Here is a 15,782-nt window from a genome sequence, read left to right as displayed (position 1 = left end):
AACACTCTATAAAATGTTGTATATCACTAGTAAGAGAGAAAACCCACGTTAAACGCTTACTGTGGGGCAGCCCGGGTGGCTCAGCGGTTTAGCGCCGCCTTCAGCCCAGGGCCTGATCCTGGAGACCCAGGATCAAGTCCCACATCTAGGCTCCCTGCATGGAGCCTGCTTCTCCCTCTGCCTGTGTCTCTGCCTCTCTCTCTCTCATGAATAAATAAAATCTTAAAAAAACAAACAAACAAAAAAAACCCCACGCTTACTGTGTGCCAGACAGCGGGCGAAATTGATCTTCCACGTATCACGTCATTTCATCCCCGGCACTAACCAACCTGCCTGAGACCTCGCTGCTGACAATGCAGCTGAACTGGCCCCGGATCCGACCCCAAAGCTCATGCGCTTTGGAGCTAGATCATCCCGTCTCCGAACAGAGGTCACGTATTTCAGGATCATTTCAGGATCGGGGCACCCCTGGAGTGTAAGCAGATTCGGTTCGAGGCTCCCCTCCCCCGGGATCACAGCCCCTAGGGCGGTGGGCTTCCGCGGCACTGGTGGGTCTCTTTCTCCCCCTCCTGGTCCCCAGCCGGCAGGCCTCCGCCCTCCGCCCTCCGCCCTTTTTTTTTTTTTTTAATTTTTTATTTATTTATGATAGTCACAGAGAGAGAGAGAGGAGGAGACACAGGCAGAGGGAGAAGCAGGCTCCATGCACCAGGAGCCCGATGTGGGATTCGATTCCGGGTCTCCAGGATCGCGCCCTGGGCCAAAGGCAGGCGCCAAACAGCTGCGCCACCCAGGGATCCCCGCCCTCCGCCCTCCTTACTCCTCTACTGGAACCGGCCCTTGACTCGGGTCAAGGAGAACTTGGATTGAGGAGCGGCGCTCACCGGGTAGTGAGGATTTCTTGGGCAGCCCGCGGCGGGGGCTCGGCGGTTTAGCGCCGCCTGCGACCCAGGGCGTGACCCCGGGGTCCCGGGTTCGAGTCCCGCGTCGGGCTCCCCGCACGGGGCCTGCTTCTCCCTCTGCCTGGGTCTCTGCCTCTTTCTCGTGAGTAAATATATGCAAGTTTTTAATTAAAAAAAAAAAAATTTCTTCCCCAGCAATGTTGAGTCAGGGCCAAGGCGAGGCCTCTTCGCCTTCCTCTCACCCGGCGGCCTCCTTGTTTGCACCTTCTTCTAATTCTTCTTCTTCTTTTAAAGATTTTATTTGTTTAATCACGAGAGACACAGAGAGAGGCAGAGACCCAGGAGGAGAGAGACGCAGGCTCCGTTCGGGGGCCCGACGCGGGACTCGACCGCGGGACCCCGGGGTCACGCCCTGGGCCGAAGGCGCCGCTCAGCCGCTGAGCCCCGCGGCCGCCCGCTCGCACCTTCCTGGTCCTCCGTCCCTCCCCAGCCCTCTCCCCCACCCCGGGCCGGTGGCCCCGACGGTGTCCTCGCGCACAGGCCTGCCCGGCCCGGCCGCCACCACAGCCACAGTCGTCCGGCTCCCGGGAAGGGCCGAGGAGGAGGGCCCGGCGCCGCCATCTCGCGTCCTGGCAGCAGCCGTCCGCGGGGCCGCAGCAGCAGCCGGCCCGGGGCGGCTGCTGCCCGCACCCAAGATGGCGGCCGCGGAGGGGCGTGGCCGGGGCCGCGGAGGTTCCGGGAAGGCGCGGGACAATGGCGGCGGCCGAGGAGCGGATCCCGGAGGACGCGGACGAGGACGAGGAGGAAGCCGTGAGTGGCGCGGCGGCGGCCCGCGCGGCGGGGGCGGCGTGTGGGGCAGGGAGTCGGGGTGCGGCTGGCGGGACGGGGGGCCCCGGGAGCGCCGCCGGCCTCGGCCCTGGCTGCCCGCGGTGCTGCGATGGGGGAAGGAGAGGCAGTTCCCTCAGGTGACAAAGGTCGCCGGCCGCCTGTCGGTGCGAGCGCGGCCCGGGGTGCCCGAGTCGGGGTCGCCGCCGAGGGGGTGCGGGGCGTCGGCGCTGACTGCGCGTGCGCGCCCCCGGGCGGCGCGGTGACCCCGCTTTGTCCCCCCAGGAGCAGTTGGTTCTGGTGGAGCTGTCCGGAATTATTGATTCAGACTTTCTATCAAAATGTGAAAATAAATGCAAGATTTTGGTGAGTCTTCTAGAATTGCGGGGCGGGGGGGGGGGCTTTCTGCACATTTTTTCTTTTCTTTTCTTTTCTTTTCTTTTTTCTTTTCTTTTTTTTAAGATTTTATTTAATTATGAGAGACACACAGAGAGAGAGGCTCCGTGCAGGGAGCCCGACGCGGGACCCTAGGATCATGACCCAAACAAAGGCAGACACTTAACCTACTAAGCCACACAGGTGCCCCAAGAATATGTGTGTTTTATGGTCAATGTAATAATCCAAGAAGTCCTCTTCAAATAAACCTCATACTTCTAGTCAAGGTTATTATCGTACTATTTATGACATAATTTTTTTTTTTATTTTGAGCAATTTACAAAAGGATGTAGAGTAAAAAAGGATACAGAGTAAGAAGTTTCCATCCCTGTTCCCCTTTATCCCCTTCCTATAGACAACGAACTTTACCAGTTTCTTACAAATCCTTTCAGAGATACTCCATGTATTTACAAAAACGTGTATACACAATTCGCAAAGTAATTTTAATATTAAAACATAGCATACAAACTAGAAAACCATTCCCTTAGGAGGAAAGGAGACATAATATTGGCTTCATGGCTTAGAGCTTATGCCCTTTGAAAATTAGCTTTTTTTTTTTTTTTAAGATTTTATTTATTTATTCATGAGAGACACAGAGAGAGAGAGGCAGAGACACAGGCAGAGGGAGAAGTGGGCTCCATGCAGGGAGCCGGACGTGGGACTCGATCCTGGGACCCCAGGGTTACGCCCTGAGCCAAAGGCAGATGCTCAACCGCTGAGGCACCCAGGGGTCCGACTTGAAGAGAATGTTGATGGAAATACATCTGGCTACTTGGATATGAATTAAGTATCCTTCAGGTTGTAGCCGCTGTGAATCAGAGCATTTTTAGCCTCTGTCGCCCTTGCAAGGACAAGCTCCAGAGGTTTCCCAGTTTTGGAGATCACTCTCCTTGGAAGCAGGGTTACATATTGAAGACTCAATTTTGTTTTAATTGAGATGTAATTAACATATAACATTGTTTTGGGACGCCTGGGTGGCTCAGTGGTTGAGCACCTGCCTTTGGCTCAGGGCGTGATCCTGGAGTCCCAGGATGGAGTCCCACATCCGGCTCCCTGCAAGGAGTCTGCTTCTCTCTTTGTATGTCTGTGACTCTTTCTGTGTCTCTCATGAATAAAAAAACAAAACAAAACAAGACAAAAACATTGTTTCAAGTGTACAACATCAGGATTTAATAGTTATATGTACTGAGGGAACAGTCATTGCATTAAGTCTAGTTAAACATCCATCACTACACATGTTAAAATTTTTTTTTCTGGGCAGCCTCAGTGGCGCAGTGGTTTGGCGCCACCTGCAGCCTGGGGTGTGATCCTGGAGACCCGGGATGGAGTCCCCACATCGGGCTCCCTGTGTGCAGCCTGCTTCTCCCTCTGCCTGTGTCTCTACCTCTCTGTGTGTCTTTCCTGAATAAATAAATAAAATCTTAAGAAAAAAATTAAAATTTTTTTCTTGTAATGGTTGTTTTTTTTTTTTTTTAAAGTAAGATCTGTGCCCAACGTGGGGCTGAACTCACAACTCTAAGATCAAGAGTCGCATGCTCTACAAACAGCTCGCTGGGTCCTCTGTTGTAATAACTTTTAAGATTTACCCTTAACGACTTTTTTTTTTGCACAGATAATCCCCCCCCCTTATAAGATTTTGTTTATTTGTGAGAAAAGAGAGATAGAGTCACAGGCAGAGGGAGAAGCAGGCTCCCTATAGGGAGCCAGATGTGGGACTAGGGGCTCCATCCTGGAACTCCTGGAACTCCCGCCGTGAGACGAGGCTCAACTGCTGAGCCACCCACGCATCCCTCTCTTAGCAACTTTTAAATGTACTCTGTGGTATTAAGTAGAGTGATGAGGTATGCCACATCCCCAGGACTTAGTCAAAAGACACAAACTTTCAGTTATAAAATAAGTACCTTCACCCATTTCACTCAACCCTCTAAGGTTTTTTGGTTTTTTAGAGAAGGAAAGGGGGAGAGGGGCAGAGGCAGTGAGAGGAAATATCCTAAGCAGGCTCCATGCCGGCACAGAGCCCAATGTGGGGCTGGATTTCACAACCCTGAGATCATTTAGACAACTGAGCCACTGAGGTGCCCCTGCAAGGCTTTTTGTAATGATTAGTATTATTTTTTTAAGATTTTATTTATTTATTCATGAGAGAGAGAGGCAGAGACACAGGCAGAAGGAGAAGCAGGCTCCATGCAGGGAGCCTGATGTGGGACTCCATCCCGGGACCCCAGGATCATGCCCTGAGCTGAAGGCAGACATGCTTAACTACTAAGCCACCTAGGCGTCTCTAATGATTTTTTAAATTATCCTGTATTCTGTTGTAGGGAGTTGACACCGAGAGGCCCATTCTGCAAGTGGACAACTATGTCTTTGCTGGAGAGTATGAAGGTAGGAGGATGTCAGATAGATGAAACTCCTTTTTTTAATATGCTTTTCAGAGAAAGTTAACTCGTAATTCTCAACAAGTTGCCTTTAACCCTCTGCAGACACTCTTGGGACCTGTGTTATATTTGAAGAAAATGTTGAACATGGTAAGTGCTTAGACTGCTGACTCAAGTCTTTCTTTTTTTTCTCTCAAATCTTTTTTTCTATGAAATACTGCAAACTTACTTTTGTACAGTGAATATTAAAAGTAAACATCTCATGTGCCCATTGTCTAGCTTTATCAAATCCTATCATTTTGCCAAATAGTTAAAAAACATTGCAGATCCATTTGAAGCCTCATGTATACCCCCTCTAAACATACTCCCTTTCTCTGTCTTGATAATCACTCCCCTGAATTTGATGTTTTTCTTTCCTATACCTGATTTTGTATTACACATGTATGAATCCACAATGAACAGCACCTCTTTGTATATTTTCAAAGTTGATATAAACTATAGCATATTATATGTATCATTGTGTTTTTTTTTTAAAGATTTTATTTATTTATTCATAGACACACAGAGAGGGGCAGAGACACAGACAGGGAGAAGCAGGCTCCGCGCAGGGAGTCCTATGTGGAACTCGATCCCTGGTCTCCAAGATCACACCCCAGGCTGCAGGCGGCGCCAAACCACTGCGTCACCGGGGCTGCCCTCATTGTGTATTTTTTTTTCAGTTAGAGATAGATTTTGAGATTTTATGCATGTTAGTATGTAGAATTCTGTTTTCCCTGTTGCTTAGTATTCTTTTGTGACAATACCACTAAATTTAATCTCCAGTTATTGATATGTTGATTGCTTCATTTTTACCAGTAATTATTAATAACTACAAAAATTTTTTGAATGCCTTCTATATGTAAGGCATTGTTCCAAATGCTACATGTATTAACTCATTTAATCCTCATCACAAGTCTGTGGGATAGATACCACTGTTGTCTTCATTTTATGTTTGAAGAAACTGAAGCACAGAGAGGTAAATAACATTCCCAAGGTCATACATGAAATAAGAGACAGAGTCAGGATTTGAACCCAGGCAGTCTAGTCCAGAGCCTGTGACTATGTTTATGCTTTTAATTTTTTAATTTTTAATTTTTTTTATTGGAGTTCAATTTGCTAAATTTGCCAACATATAGCATAACACCCAGTGCTCATCCCGTCAGGTGCCCCCGCTCAGTGTGTGACTATGCTTATTAACACACTGCAAAAATGTTGCCATGAGTATTTTTGTGTCTCTTTGTGCATGTGTGCAAAAATGTCTCTAAGATATACTTAAAAATGGAATTACTAGATTACTGAGTATTAGGTTTGACCATATGAAGTGACTGATTTGAACTGAATATGACCAGTTCCACGTGGCTCAAACTAATAGGTAGTGCACTGATCCTTTCTCAAGTGTCGTATCAGTGACACATAGTAGCGTGTGGGAATTTTCAGTGTGCTTCACACCTGTAGCTCAGAGAGCCTTGTCCTCTTTCCTGCCTGTACCCACAATTTCCTATAAAGCTGTAACCCCAGGCAGCAGGGTTGGCAGGTTTTTTTTCTCTGCCTTCTTTTGTGATTGAGAATGTCCTGACTCCAGTCTCTAGCTTCAGGTAGTAAGTCTGACTTTGGTGCTTCGTTTTGAGTGGTAGAATTTGAGACCTCATTACCTTGTAAGGCCAAATTCCTGGTCCCACTTCTTTACTTCAGGCTGAAGCCTAGTGGATTGGTAGATTTAATTTCACTCACACCTTTGTGTTTTGGTCCTCTGGTGAGGTTTGTTGTTTTTGGGTCCAGCTGTGCATTCAGTTGTTAGGCATTTTTTTTTAAGATTTTATTTATTTATTCATGAGACACACACACACACACACAGAGAGAGAGAGAGAGAGAGAGAGAGAGAGGTGGAGGGAGAAGCAGACTCCACACAGGGAGCCCCATGTGGGACTCTATCCCGGGTCTCCAGGATCACGCCCTGGGCTGAAGGTGGTGCTAAACCGCTGAGCCACTCGGGCTGCCTAGTTGTTATGTATTTTATCTGTCATTTCTCTGTGTTGGGAGCAGGGGGGTTGAGTAAAATCTTGAACTTACTACACTATCTTGATAGTAAGTAATTTAGTGTGACTCCATGAACTGGAACTACTGAGGCTTAACATGATGATTTGATGGCATAAACAGTAAAATAATTCCGTTCATTTTATATTCTAGGTGATGCAGAAGGCAGTAGTAAAACGGTACTAAAATATAAATGCCATACAATGAAGAAGCTCAGCATGACAAGAACTCTTCTGACAGAAAAGAAAGAAGGAGAAGAAAGTGTAGGTTAGTTCACTTAGTTCTCTGAAAATAGGTGATTTACTCTTGGCTTTGACAATGACACATTGCTGCCAGGACATTCCTTGTACTTTGTAGTGACAGCTATGTAATATGAAAATTTAGAGTGCTCCATGAAAAGTACCAGATATAGATGTAGGGGTGCCTGGGTAGCTCAGTTGGATTAGCACCTGACTCTTGATCTCAGCTCAGGTCTTTATCTCATGGTTGTGAGTTCAAGCCCCATATAGGGCTCCACTCTGGGCATGGAGCCTACTTAAAAAAAAAAAAAAAAGATAAAAGTCATTTGAACTCTAGTGTAGCAGAGGGCACTGGAGACATGTAGGAAATCTCTTATTTGCTTTGCATTAGAAATGTTTGTGAGTTTGTCAAGAAACTTGATAGATTTCCAAGCCCTAGAGAATTCAGTAGCTACCACTCCTTTACCCCCTTAATTGAAACTTTTTTTTTTTTTTAAGATTTTATTTATTCACGAGAGACACAGAGAGAAGCAGAGACTAGGCAGAGGGAGAAGCAGGCTCCATGCAGGGAGCCCAATACAGGGACTTGATCCTGGGACTCTGGGATGACGCCCTGAGCCCAAGGCAGATGCTCAACCACTGAGCCCCCAGGCGCCCCAATTAAAACTTCTTTGTAAGTGGAGATGATAGGATTGGGTTTTCAAGTGTAACCCCAGAGAATCTCCTGAAAATTTGTGGCAGTAGTGGCAATCTTCTTGGGGAAGAAGTCTTCTTCTTGGGGAAGTCTTGGGGAAGACTAGAAGAAGCTGGCTTCATATGTGAGGGTGGGACTCTAGGACCACAGTTGTTGGACCTGATGAGTTCCACTCTTAATTTGCATCCACTGAGCCCTCTCCAGTTGCTGGTTATCCCAAAGTAGAGACTTTAGACTATGCTTCTTGCACCCATAGCAGGCACATTTTTGTGGAGATAAATAATCACTTGCTAGTTTAAAAAGCTCAGTGCTCATAGTGAAATAAGAGAAAGACAAATGTATGATTTCACTTTTATGTGTGAACAAATAAACAAATAAACAAAAAGCAGAAACAGACCTATAAATACAGACAGCAAACTGATGGTTGCCAGAGAGGAGGGAGTGGTGAGATGGGCAAAATGGTTGAAGGAAAGTGGGAGATAACTGGCTTCCAGTTATGCATGAGTAAGTTATGGGAATTGTACAGCTTAGGAAGTACAGTCCATGGTATTGTAATAGTGTTGTGTAGTGACAGATGGTAGTTAAGTTGTGATAAGCATAGCATAATGTATAGACTTTTCAAGTCACTACTTTGTATACCTGAAACTAATGTCATATTGTGTATCAACTATACTTCAATTTTTTTTTTTAAGATTTTATTTCTTCGAGAAAGAGAGACAGAGGATAAGCAGGGGAGGGGCAAAGAGATGGGGAGAGAGGAAGCAAAGTCCCCACTGAGTGGGGAGCCAGACATGGGGCTCCGTCCCAGGACCCAGAGATCACGACCTGAGCCAAAGTCAGACACCTACCGAATGAGCCACCCAGGTGCCCCTCAGCTATACTTCAATTTTTAAAAATCACATAATTTGAAAAAAAACCCCTCATTGCTCAAAGACATATTTCAAACTCTAGTCGACATGACTGATTCTAGTGATGAATATTTATGGTTTGATTTATTGTATTTTAAGGAATAAACATGTGAAGGTATATTAATCATGTAGAAGTTAATTATACCAATTACACATAAGTGCATAAAAAAATCTTTGTTCTTAACATGTATATCCCAAAACTTATCTCTTCTTTAGCACTCTGCAATAACAGGAGAAAAGAGGTACTTGAAGTTCTAGAATGAACTTGAAAGGTAGCTACATATCAGATAGCTTAGTTATTATTTAGATATTCTTTTTTGAAGAAGGAAGTTGTAGAATTTACTGTCCGGTAGTCTTTAATAATCTAATAGGTCTTTGGGAAGATTTGGGTATTGTGTTTAATCACATAAATTCATTAGCCATCTGTTCAAGGATATATTGCTGCATAAAAAATCACCTCTAAACTTTTTAATTAATTAATTAATTAATTTTTATTTATTTTTCCATGAGAGACACAGAGAGGCAGAGACACAGGCAGAGGGAGAAGCAGGCTCCCTGCAGGGAGCCTGATGTGGGACTCGATCCTGGGACCCTGGGGTCATGCCCTGAGCTGAAGGCAGATGCTCAACTGCTGAGCCTCCCAGGTGCCCCTAAATCTAAATGGCTTAAAAAAATAACAAAAATATTTTACCAGGACTCAGGAATTTGGGATCAGCTTAGCCAGGCAGTTCTGGCTCAATTTCTGTCTTAAGGTTGCAGTCAATACGTTGGCTGGGCTGTGGTGATCTGGAAATACAGAGGACGGCTCCCTCACATGCTTGGTAGGCTATGTCAGCTTTTAGCGGGAGGCCTCCGTTCGTTGCGTCCCCACAGTACTGTGCGAGCGCCCTCTGGACGTGGCAGCCAGCTTCTCCCAGGTCAAGTGATGGGGACAACAAGGTAGAAGCCATGGTATCTTCTATGAGCCAGCCTAGAAGTCACAGTCTGCCATTTCTGCCATGTGCTGTTCGTTGTGGGAGGAGATGACACGGGCACGAATACCAGGAAAGTGAAGTTCTGTGGGGGCCGTGTTGGTGGTTGTTAATGGAACATGGCAGAACAAACTAGCAAGAGATGTGGTCCTCACCTTCTGGGAATTTGTACTCTAAAGTAAATCACACTGAAACACATGTATGAATGTGACTCAACACCCATTTCATTCCATTTATTTTAAGTATCTGGTATGTGACACATATTATGCTAAATAGCAAAATAAGCTGTAGGATGGCTTCAAGGTTTTGAATCTGGCGACTAGGTAAATGATGCTGTTGCAGGGGGGAAAATGAAAGAATAGTTGATGCCGATTGGAGAGAAAAGGACAGTCAACTTGATAGAAGGAGATTTTATGGTAATAACATATGAGAAGGCATGGCATCAGCTATCAGGAGGTTTCAGCAGTCACAGAAGAGTTTACGGTGGGGAACAGGGTGGCAAGATAAATTGCTGTATATTAGAGCTATCTAATGGAATTCTTTTAAGATTCTATTTTTTTTAAGTTTTTTTTTTTTTTTAATTTATTCATTCATGAGAGACAGAGGGGGTGGGGCAGAGACACAGGCAGAGGGAGGAGCAGGCTCCATGCAGGGAGCCTAATGTGGGACTCGATCCAGGACTCCAGGATCACACCCTGAGCCCAAGGCAGGCGCTAAACCACCAAGCCACCCAGGGATCCCCTATCTAGTGGAATTTTGAACATGACAATAAATAGTTCAGGCTTGCTATACAAATTAATGAAGATCCTTTGAAAATATTTGACTGAAAGGTTCATATGGATGAAAGAAATGATAAGCATTATTATTTTTAAGATTTTAATTACTTATTTTAGTGTGCTCATGGATAGAAGGGGAAGGATAAGGAGAGGGAGAGAATCTTTTTTTTTTTTTTTTAAGATTTTATTTGTTTATTTGATACAGAGAGAGCACAAGCAGGGCGAGTGGCAGGGAGAAGGAGAAGCAGGACCCTGGGATCATGACCTGAGCTGAAGGCACATGCTTAACCAACTGAGCCACCCAGGTGCCCCGAGGGAGAGAATCTCAAACAGACTTCACACTGAGTGCAGAGCCTGAATACTGGGCTCAATCCTACAACCCTGAGGTCATGACCTGAGCTGAAACCAAGAGTTGGAGGGAGGGAGAGTGTCGGGAGGCAGACTGCCCACTGAGTGCCATTCTTGTTTGTGAAAGTTCTTTGTTAGACTAGGGCTGTAAGTATGAAAAGGATAACAATGTTTTTCAAGTTTCTTTTTGTTGAGAGGTGTTTTATTTCATAGTTGGATGTTCTAACTTAAAATGACATGTGGGTGTTGAGTTGAAAGGTGATGGGGGAAAAAGAAAGATGATAGGGTAGTATCATCTATTATGCAAACTGAGGAGAAAATTATAGGGAAGTGACAGACTTTTCTATAAGGCATAAGGTGCAGTAAGAGCTCAGATTATCTCTGAGTTGGGAATTGGACTCTGGAAAAGGAATTTGGAATAGTAATTGAAGTTGATTACTTTTAGTGAATTTTTTTTTTTTTTTTATGGTCTGAATTCTTTGGAGGGGGACCTGGGTGGTTCAGTCAGTTAAGCATCTGCCTTTATTTTTTTTCAAGATATTTATTCATGAGAGACACAGAGAGAGAGGCAGAGACAGAGAAGCAGCAGAGCGAGAAGCAGCCTCCATGCAGGGAGCCCAATGCAGGACTTGATCCTGGGACAGCGGGATCACGACCTGAGCCAAAGGCAGATGCTCAACCGCTGAGCCACCCAGGCATCCCAGGCATCTGCCTTTAGCTCAGGTCATGATCCCTGGGGTCCTGGAATTGAGCCGAGTCCAGCTCCCTGTTCAGGAGGGAGTCTGCTTCTCCCTCTCCCTCAGCCCCTCCCCCACTCCTGTGCTTGCTGTCTCTCTTTAATGAATAAATAAAATCTTAAATTTAATTGAAGTATAATTGATAATACAGTATTATATTAGTTTCAGGTGTACAACATAGTGATTTAATAATTATATGCATTACAAAATGCTCACCATAAGTGTAGGTAACCATCAGTTACCATATAGTTACTACAATATTATTGACTAGATTTCACTTGTAGTGATTTTGTGTTTCTCTGTTTCTTGTTTTTCACTTACAGTAATTTTTTTTTTCACTTACAGTAATTTTGATGTTGCATACAGTATAGGCATTCCAGAGTCTCCATGTAAGATGGAAATAATGTGATCGTTTTTCAGTAGTTATGGCACCATGTTCATTGGTTTATGTTGGGGTTTTATTATGACATGTATTCATAGGATGAAAATTTAAATTAAAGAGAGGGGTGCCTGAGTGGCTCAGTTGATTGAGTGTCTGACTCTTGATCTCAACTCAGGTCTTGATCTCAATGTCATGAGTTCAAGCCCTGAATTGGGTTCCACACTAAGCATGGACCCTACTTAAAAAAAAAAAATTAAAATAAAGGGAAATATAGGTAAAGTAACTGAAATTCCTTTTTCATACTTCTTTCTTGGTTTGTCCTCCTATCCCTCACCATCCCTCGTTAGGTGGTGTGGAATGGCTGCAAATCAAGGACAATGATTTCTCCTATAGACCCAACATGATATGTAGCTTTCTGCATGAAAATGAAGATGACGATATTGGAGCTCCAGCCTCAGATAAATCTTTGGAGTTGGAAGAGGAAGAGATTCAAATGAAAGATAATTCAAGCTTGGGTTATGAACAGGAGAAATCACTGAACTTGGAAGTAGACAATTCTGGTCCTCTTCTTGATGATATCCCTTCCTCTGAGACAGACGGTTATGTTTTTATGGAAACTCAAGATACTACCTTAGAAATCTCTCCTAGATGAAATGTTTCTCATTATAACTAGTCATGAACTTTTTGTTTGGAGTTTTGATATAAAAGAATTGTGTAGCTTTCAGTTCACTATTTTACTAGTTTTATTGGCTATACGTGCATTTCTGATTATAACACAGTTTAATATACCAGAGTCATTAAGGACAAGATCCAAATTGAATTTTTAAAAATCTGCTATAAATGACTATAGGAACCCTTCTCTGATAAGCCCTTTAAATTGAAAGTTTTATTAAGGTAAGTATATAAGTTTTTTTTATTGCAGCCGTCACAAATTACTACAAACTTAGCAGTTTAAAATGACACAAGTATATTTATTATCTTACAGTTTTGTAAGTCAGCTGTCTCACATGGCCTGGGCTAAAATCAAGGTATTGGCAGGACTTCATTATTTTCTGGAGGTTAGGGGTGGGGAGACTCTGTTTCCCTGTTTATTTAGTTGTTGGCAGATTTTAATTCTTTGCCATTGAAGGATCAGTGTCCCATTTTCTTACTGTCATCTGAAGGCCATTTCCAGCTTCTAGAGGCTGCCTACATTCCTTGGTCTATGGTCCTTTTCTCTTCTAAGCCAGTAAATCTCTTGGTTCTTCCATTATCGTATCTCTGACCCATCTTGCTCATTACCTGACCTAGTATTTGTTCTTTCTTTGTTTTGTTAATAATCCCAGAATTATTCAAGTTAGCTAGCAATGTGCCCATATATGTGTACGTATGTATATATGTGGCCATATGACTAAGTTCTGGCCAGTGACATGGGAATTATAAGTGTTGAGTGGTGGATGGCTCTAGAAAGCTTCCTTAAACCTTAAGGCATAAAGGGAGATGAGTCAGTTCATCTTCTCTTTTTTCCTGCTGGAACATGGATGTGGTAGCTAGAGTTTCAGCAGGCTTTCTGGACTGTAAAGAAACCTTGGAAATAGAAGCCATGAGTGACAGAGCAACAAGATAGAAGATTGGATCCTCATATGATGCTGTCCTGGACTGCCAAGAATAAAGAAGGTTAATAAAACCCTTTCTTTTTCTCCCTTGTAAAAGGACTTCAAGTTTACCTTTTAGCCATATTTCTCTGGAAATCTACTAGAGAAGATAATAAGAGATTATCAACTGTGATGTCAGGCAGTATTGTTATTAAAAATGACCCCTTATTGGGGTGCCTGGGTGGCTTAGTTGGTTAAGCATCCAATTCTTGATCTCAACTCAGGTATTGATCTCAGGGTTGTGAGTTCAAGCCCTGAGTTGGGCTCCACGCTGTGCATGGAGCCTACTTTATTTTTATTTTTATTTTTTGGAGCCTACTTTAAAAAAAAAAAAAAAAGACCCCCTTATTGGTAAACTGTATGGACCAGGAAGACTACGGCAGCTCTAAATGCCCTTTGGAAAATATGGACTTTGGACCTACTTAAGCACTGTGTATTTTGTTTGTATTTTTTTAAGTAGGCTCCATGCCCAACATGGTGCTTGAAATCACAACCCTGAGATCAAGAGTTGCATGCTCTACTGATTGAGCCAGCCAGATGCCTCAAGTACTGTGTTTCTTATTACTAAGATTCCTGAAAGCTACACTCATGGCTGTTTCAAGAGATGTTGCTTCTTGGAAAGCCTGAAGTTTCTAAGCCAGCGTGGCATCTGCACCCACCCTAATGATCTCCTTTCCTTATATCTGCACTGACACTTGGTGCCAGAGTAAAGCCTCCTGTTGAAACAAGCCTCGTGCTGCTGTGTTGTTTCCTATAAAGTTAAGTTAATCTGGTGCTGGATTCAGTCCCATTAGGCCAATTGGGTCTTGTGAGTGTGAATGTCCTTCCAAACCTGTGACTGCTGCTGCTGTTCAGGCAGAGAAGGCACTGCAACCACCTACCTCTCGCCTTTATGGGAGAGAAATAACTTGTCTCCTGTGTAAGTCATTAATCCTATTTAATACATTACACATTTTGAAAAATAGAGAAAAGTATAAGGAAATAGAATGGAAGATTCTTGAGATTTGTAATCTTGCTAAAGAAACTGATCTAGGGACGCCTGGGTGGCTCAGTGGTTGGGCGTCTGACCTCGGCTCAGGGCGTGACCCCAGGGTCCTGGGATCGAGTCCCGCATCAGGCTCCCTGCATGGAGCTTGCTTCTCCCTCTGCTTGTGTCTCTGCCTCTGCCTCTCTCTCGGTCTCTCATGAATAAATAAAATCTTTTTTTTTTTTTTTTTAAAAGAAACTGATCTAAACTGATGTAGTTCTTTCTACCTGAAATTGAAGAGAATAATAAAGTCTTATATTCTGAAGAGAACGTAATGTGTTTTAGTTCCCTACCTGTAAATGAGAATAAATGTTTGGAATTTAGTAAAATAATCTTTTCCAACCATGAAGTATTTTGTGAGACTGGAACTTCACCAATGAATTTCTTCACTATTGATCTGTCTTACTGACTTACCAGAATTACTTAACAAACTAATCTTGGAACTACAGTCTCTGTGTAGCTGTTATAATACTACTTCTGGCACTGAATGCAGTGGTTGGCTTTTGCTCACAGATAATGATAGGATTATATTGCTAAGGTGCTCCATGCGGAATTATTCCTTAAGGCCAATATGGAAATGTTTGGATATCCAGGCATTTGTTTATTATGTACTATATAGTTGGTCATAACAAATGCATTGACAGATGTGGCCAGCTGAGTCAAATTATTGATGGTATCATGTGGTTAGCTATTCAGCAGCAGCTGATAATTTTTTAGAATCTATTGTTTTCATTTCCGTTTTCTTCCCGTATGAAACTGCCCAAACTTCCTAATGTGTCTGGCATGTTCTATCTTCCATAAATGTCATTGATTCTAAAATGGATTTGCTGTCTCTCTTTTATGACTTCCACCATTATTTCCTTATAGAATAAGAGAATCCTGTTTATAAAATTATCTAGAAGTACACATTATGAAGTACACATTATTGACTCAATACAGAGTGAACATACACCTTTGTTAGTGACAATAGATAGTTTCTAGAGACTGGTATTTTTTTTCTTTTAAAATGTTTCTCTTTTTGGGGGACAACTGGTACTTTGGGTTTAATGTAGCCATACTTGCATATCATGAATAAAGATGTCGAGATAGCAAAGATCCTAGTTTTCTCAAATCCAAATAAGAGTTCTTTCACTATCGTGATGTCTTCACAAACTGTTTTCTTTTTTTAAAGATTTATTTATTTATTATTTATGATAGACACAAGGATTGAGAGAGAGAGGCAGAGACACAGGAGGAGGGAAAAGCAGGCTCCATGCCGGGAGCCCCACGCGGGACTCGATCCCGGGACTCCAGGATCGCGCCCGGGGCCAAAGGCAGGCACCAAACTGCTGAGCCACCCAGGGATCCCCACAAACTGTTATTTTCTAATCATATTTCATGCTCCTATTTGGTGATTATATTAGTTTCCTACTGCCGCTGTAACAAATTATCACAAATTTAGTGGCTTAAAACACCATTA

At 43.5% G+C, this 15,782-nt stretch overlaps 1 protein-coding gene across 1 annotated transcript; it reads left to right on the top strand.

Moving 5' to 3' along the window:
• Positions 1-1,344: 1,344 nt before the first annotated feature.
• Positions 1,345-15,146, top strand: GTF3C6 (general transcription factor IIIC subunit 6). Its single transcript, XM_077902761.1, has 6 exons — positions 1,345-1,709; positions 2,010-2,090; positions 4,478-4,541; positions 4,640-4,684; positions 6,761-6,874; positions 12,010-15,146. Exons 1-6 carry the CDS (start codon positions 1,653-1,655, stop codon positions 12,312-12,314), a joined length of 666 nt encoding a protein of 221 aa, XP_077758887.1. The 5' UTR covers positions 1,345-1,652; the 3' UTR covers positions 12,315-15,146.
• Positions 15,147-15,782: the final 636 nt, after the last annotated feature.

Source organism: Canis aureus, chromosome 7 (assembly GCF_053574225.1).
Source record: "Canis aureus isolate CA01 chromosome 7, VMU_Caureus_v.1.0, whole genome shotgun sequence".
In the NCBI taxonomy this organism is placed as follows: Eukaryota; Metazoa; Chordata; class Mammalia; order Carnivora; family Canidae; genus Canis; species Canis aureus.
This window is presented reverse-complemented; position numbering and strand designations above follow the sequence as displayed.

Coding starts and splice junctions, on each gene's coding strand:
- GTF3C6 (XM_077902761.1), top strand. CDS start 1,653: ATGGCGGCGGCCGAGGAGCGGATCCCGGAGGACGCGGACGAGGACGAG. Junction 2,091..4,477: donor AAAATAAATGCAAGATTTTG/GTGAGTCTTCTA, acceptor ATTCTGTTGTAG/GGAGTTGACACCGAGAGGCC. Junction 4,685..6,760: donor TGAAGAAAATGTTGAACATG/GTAAGTGCTTAG, acceptor TTTATATTCTAG/GTGATGCAGAAGGCAGTAGT.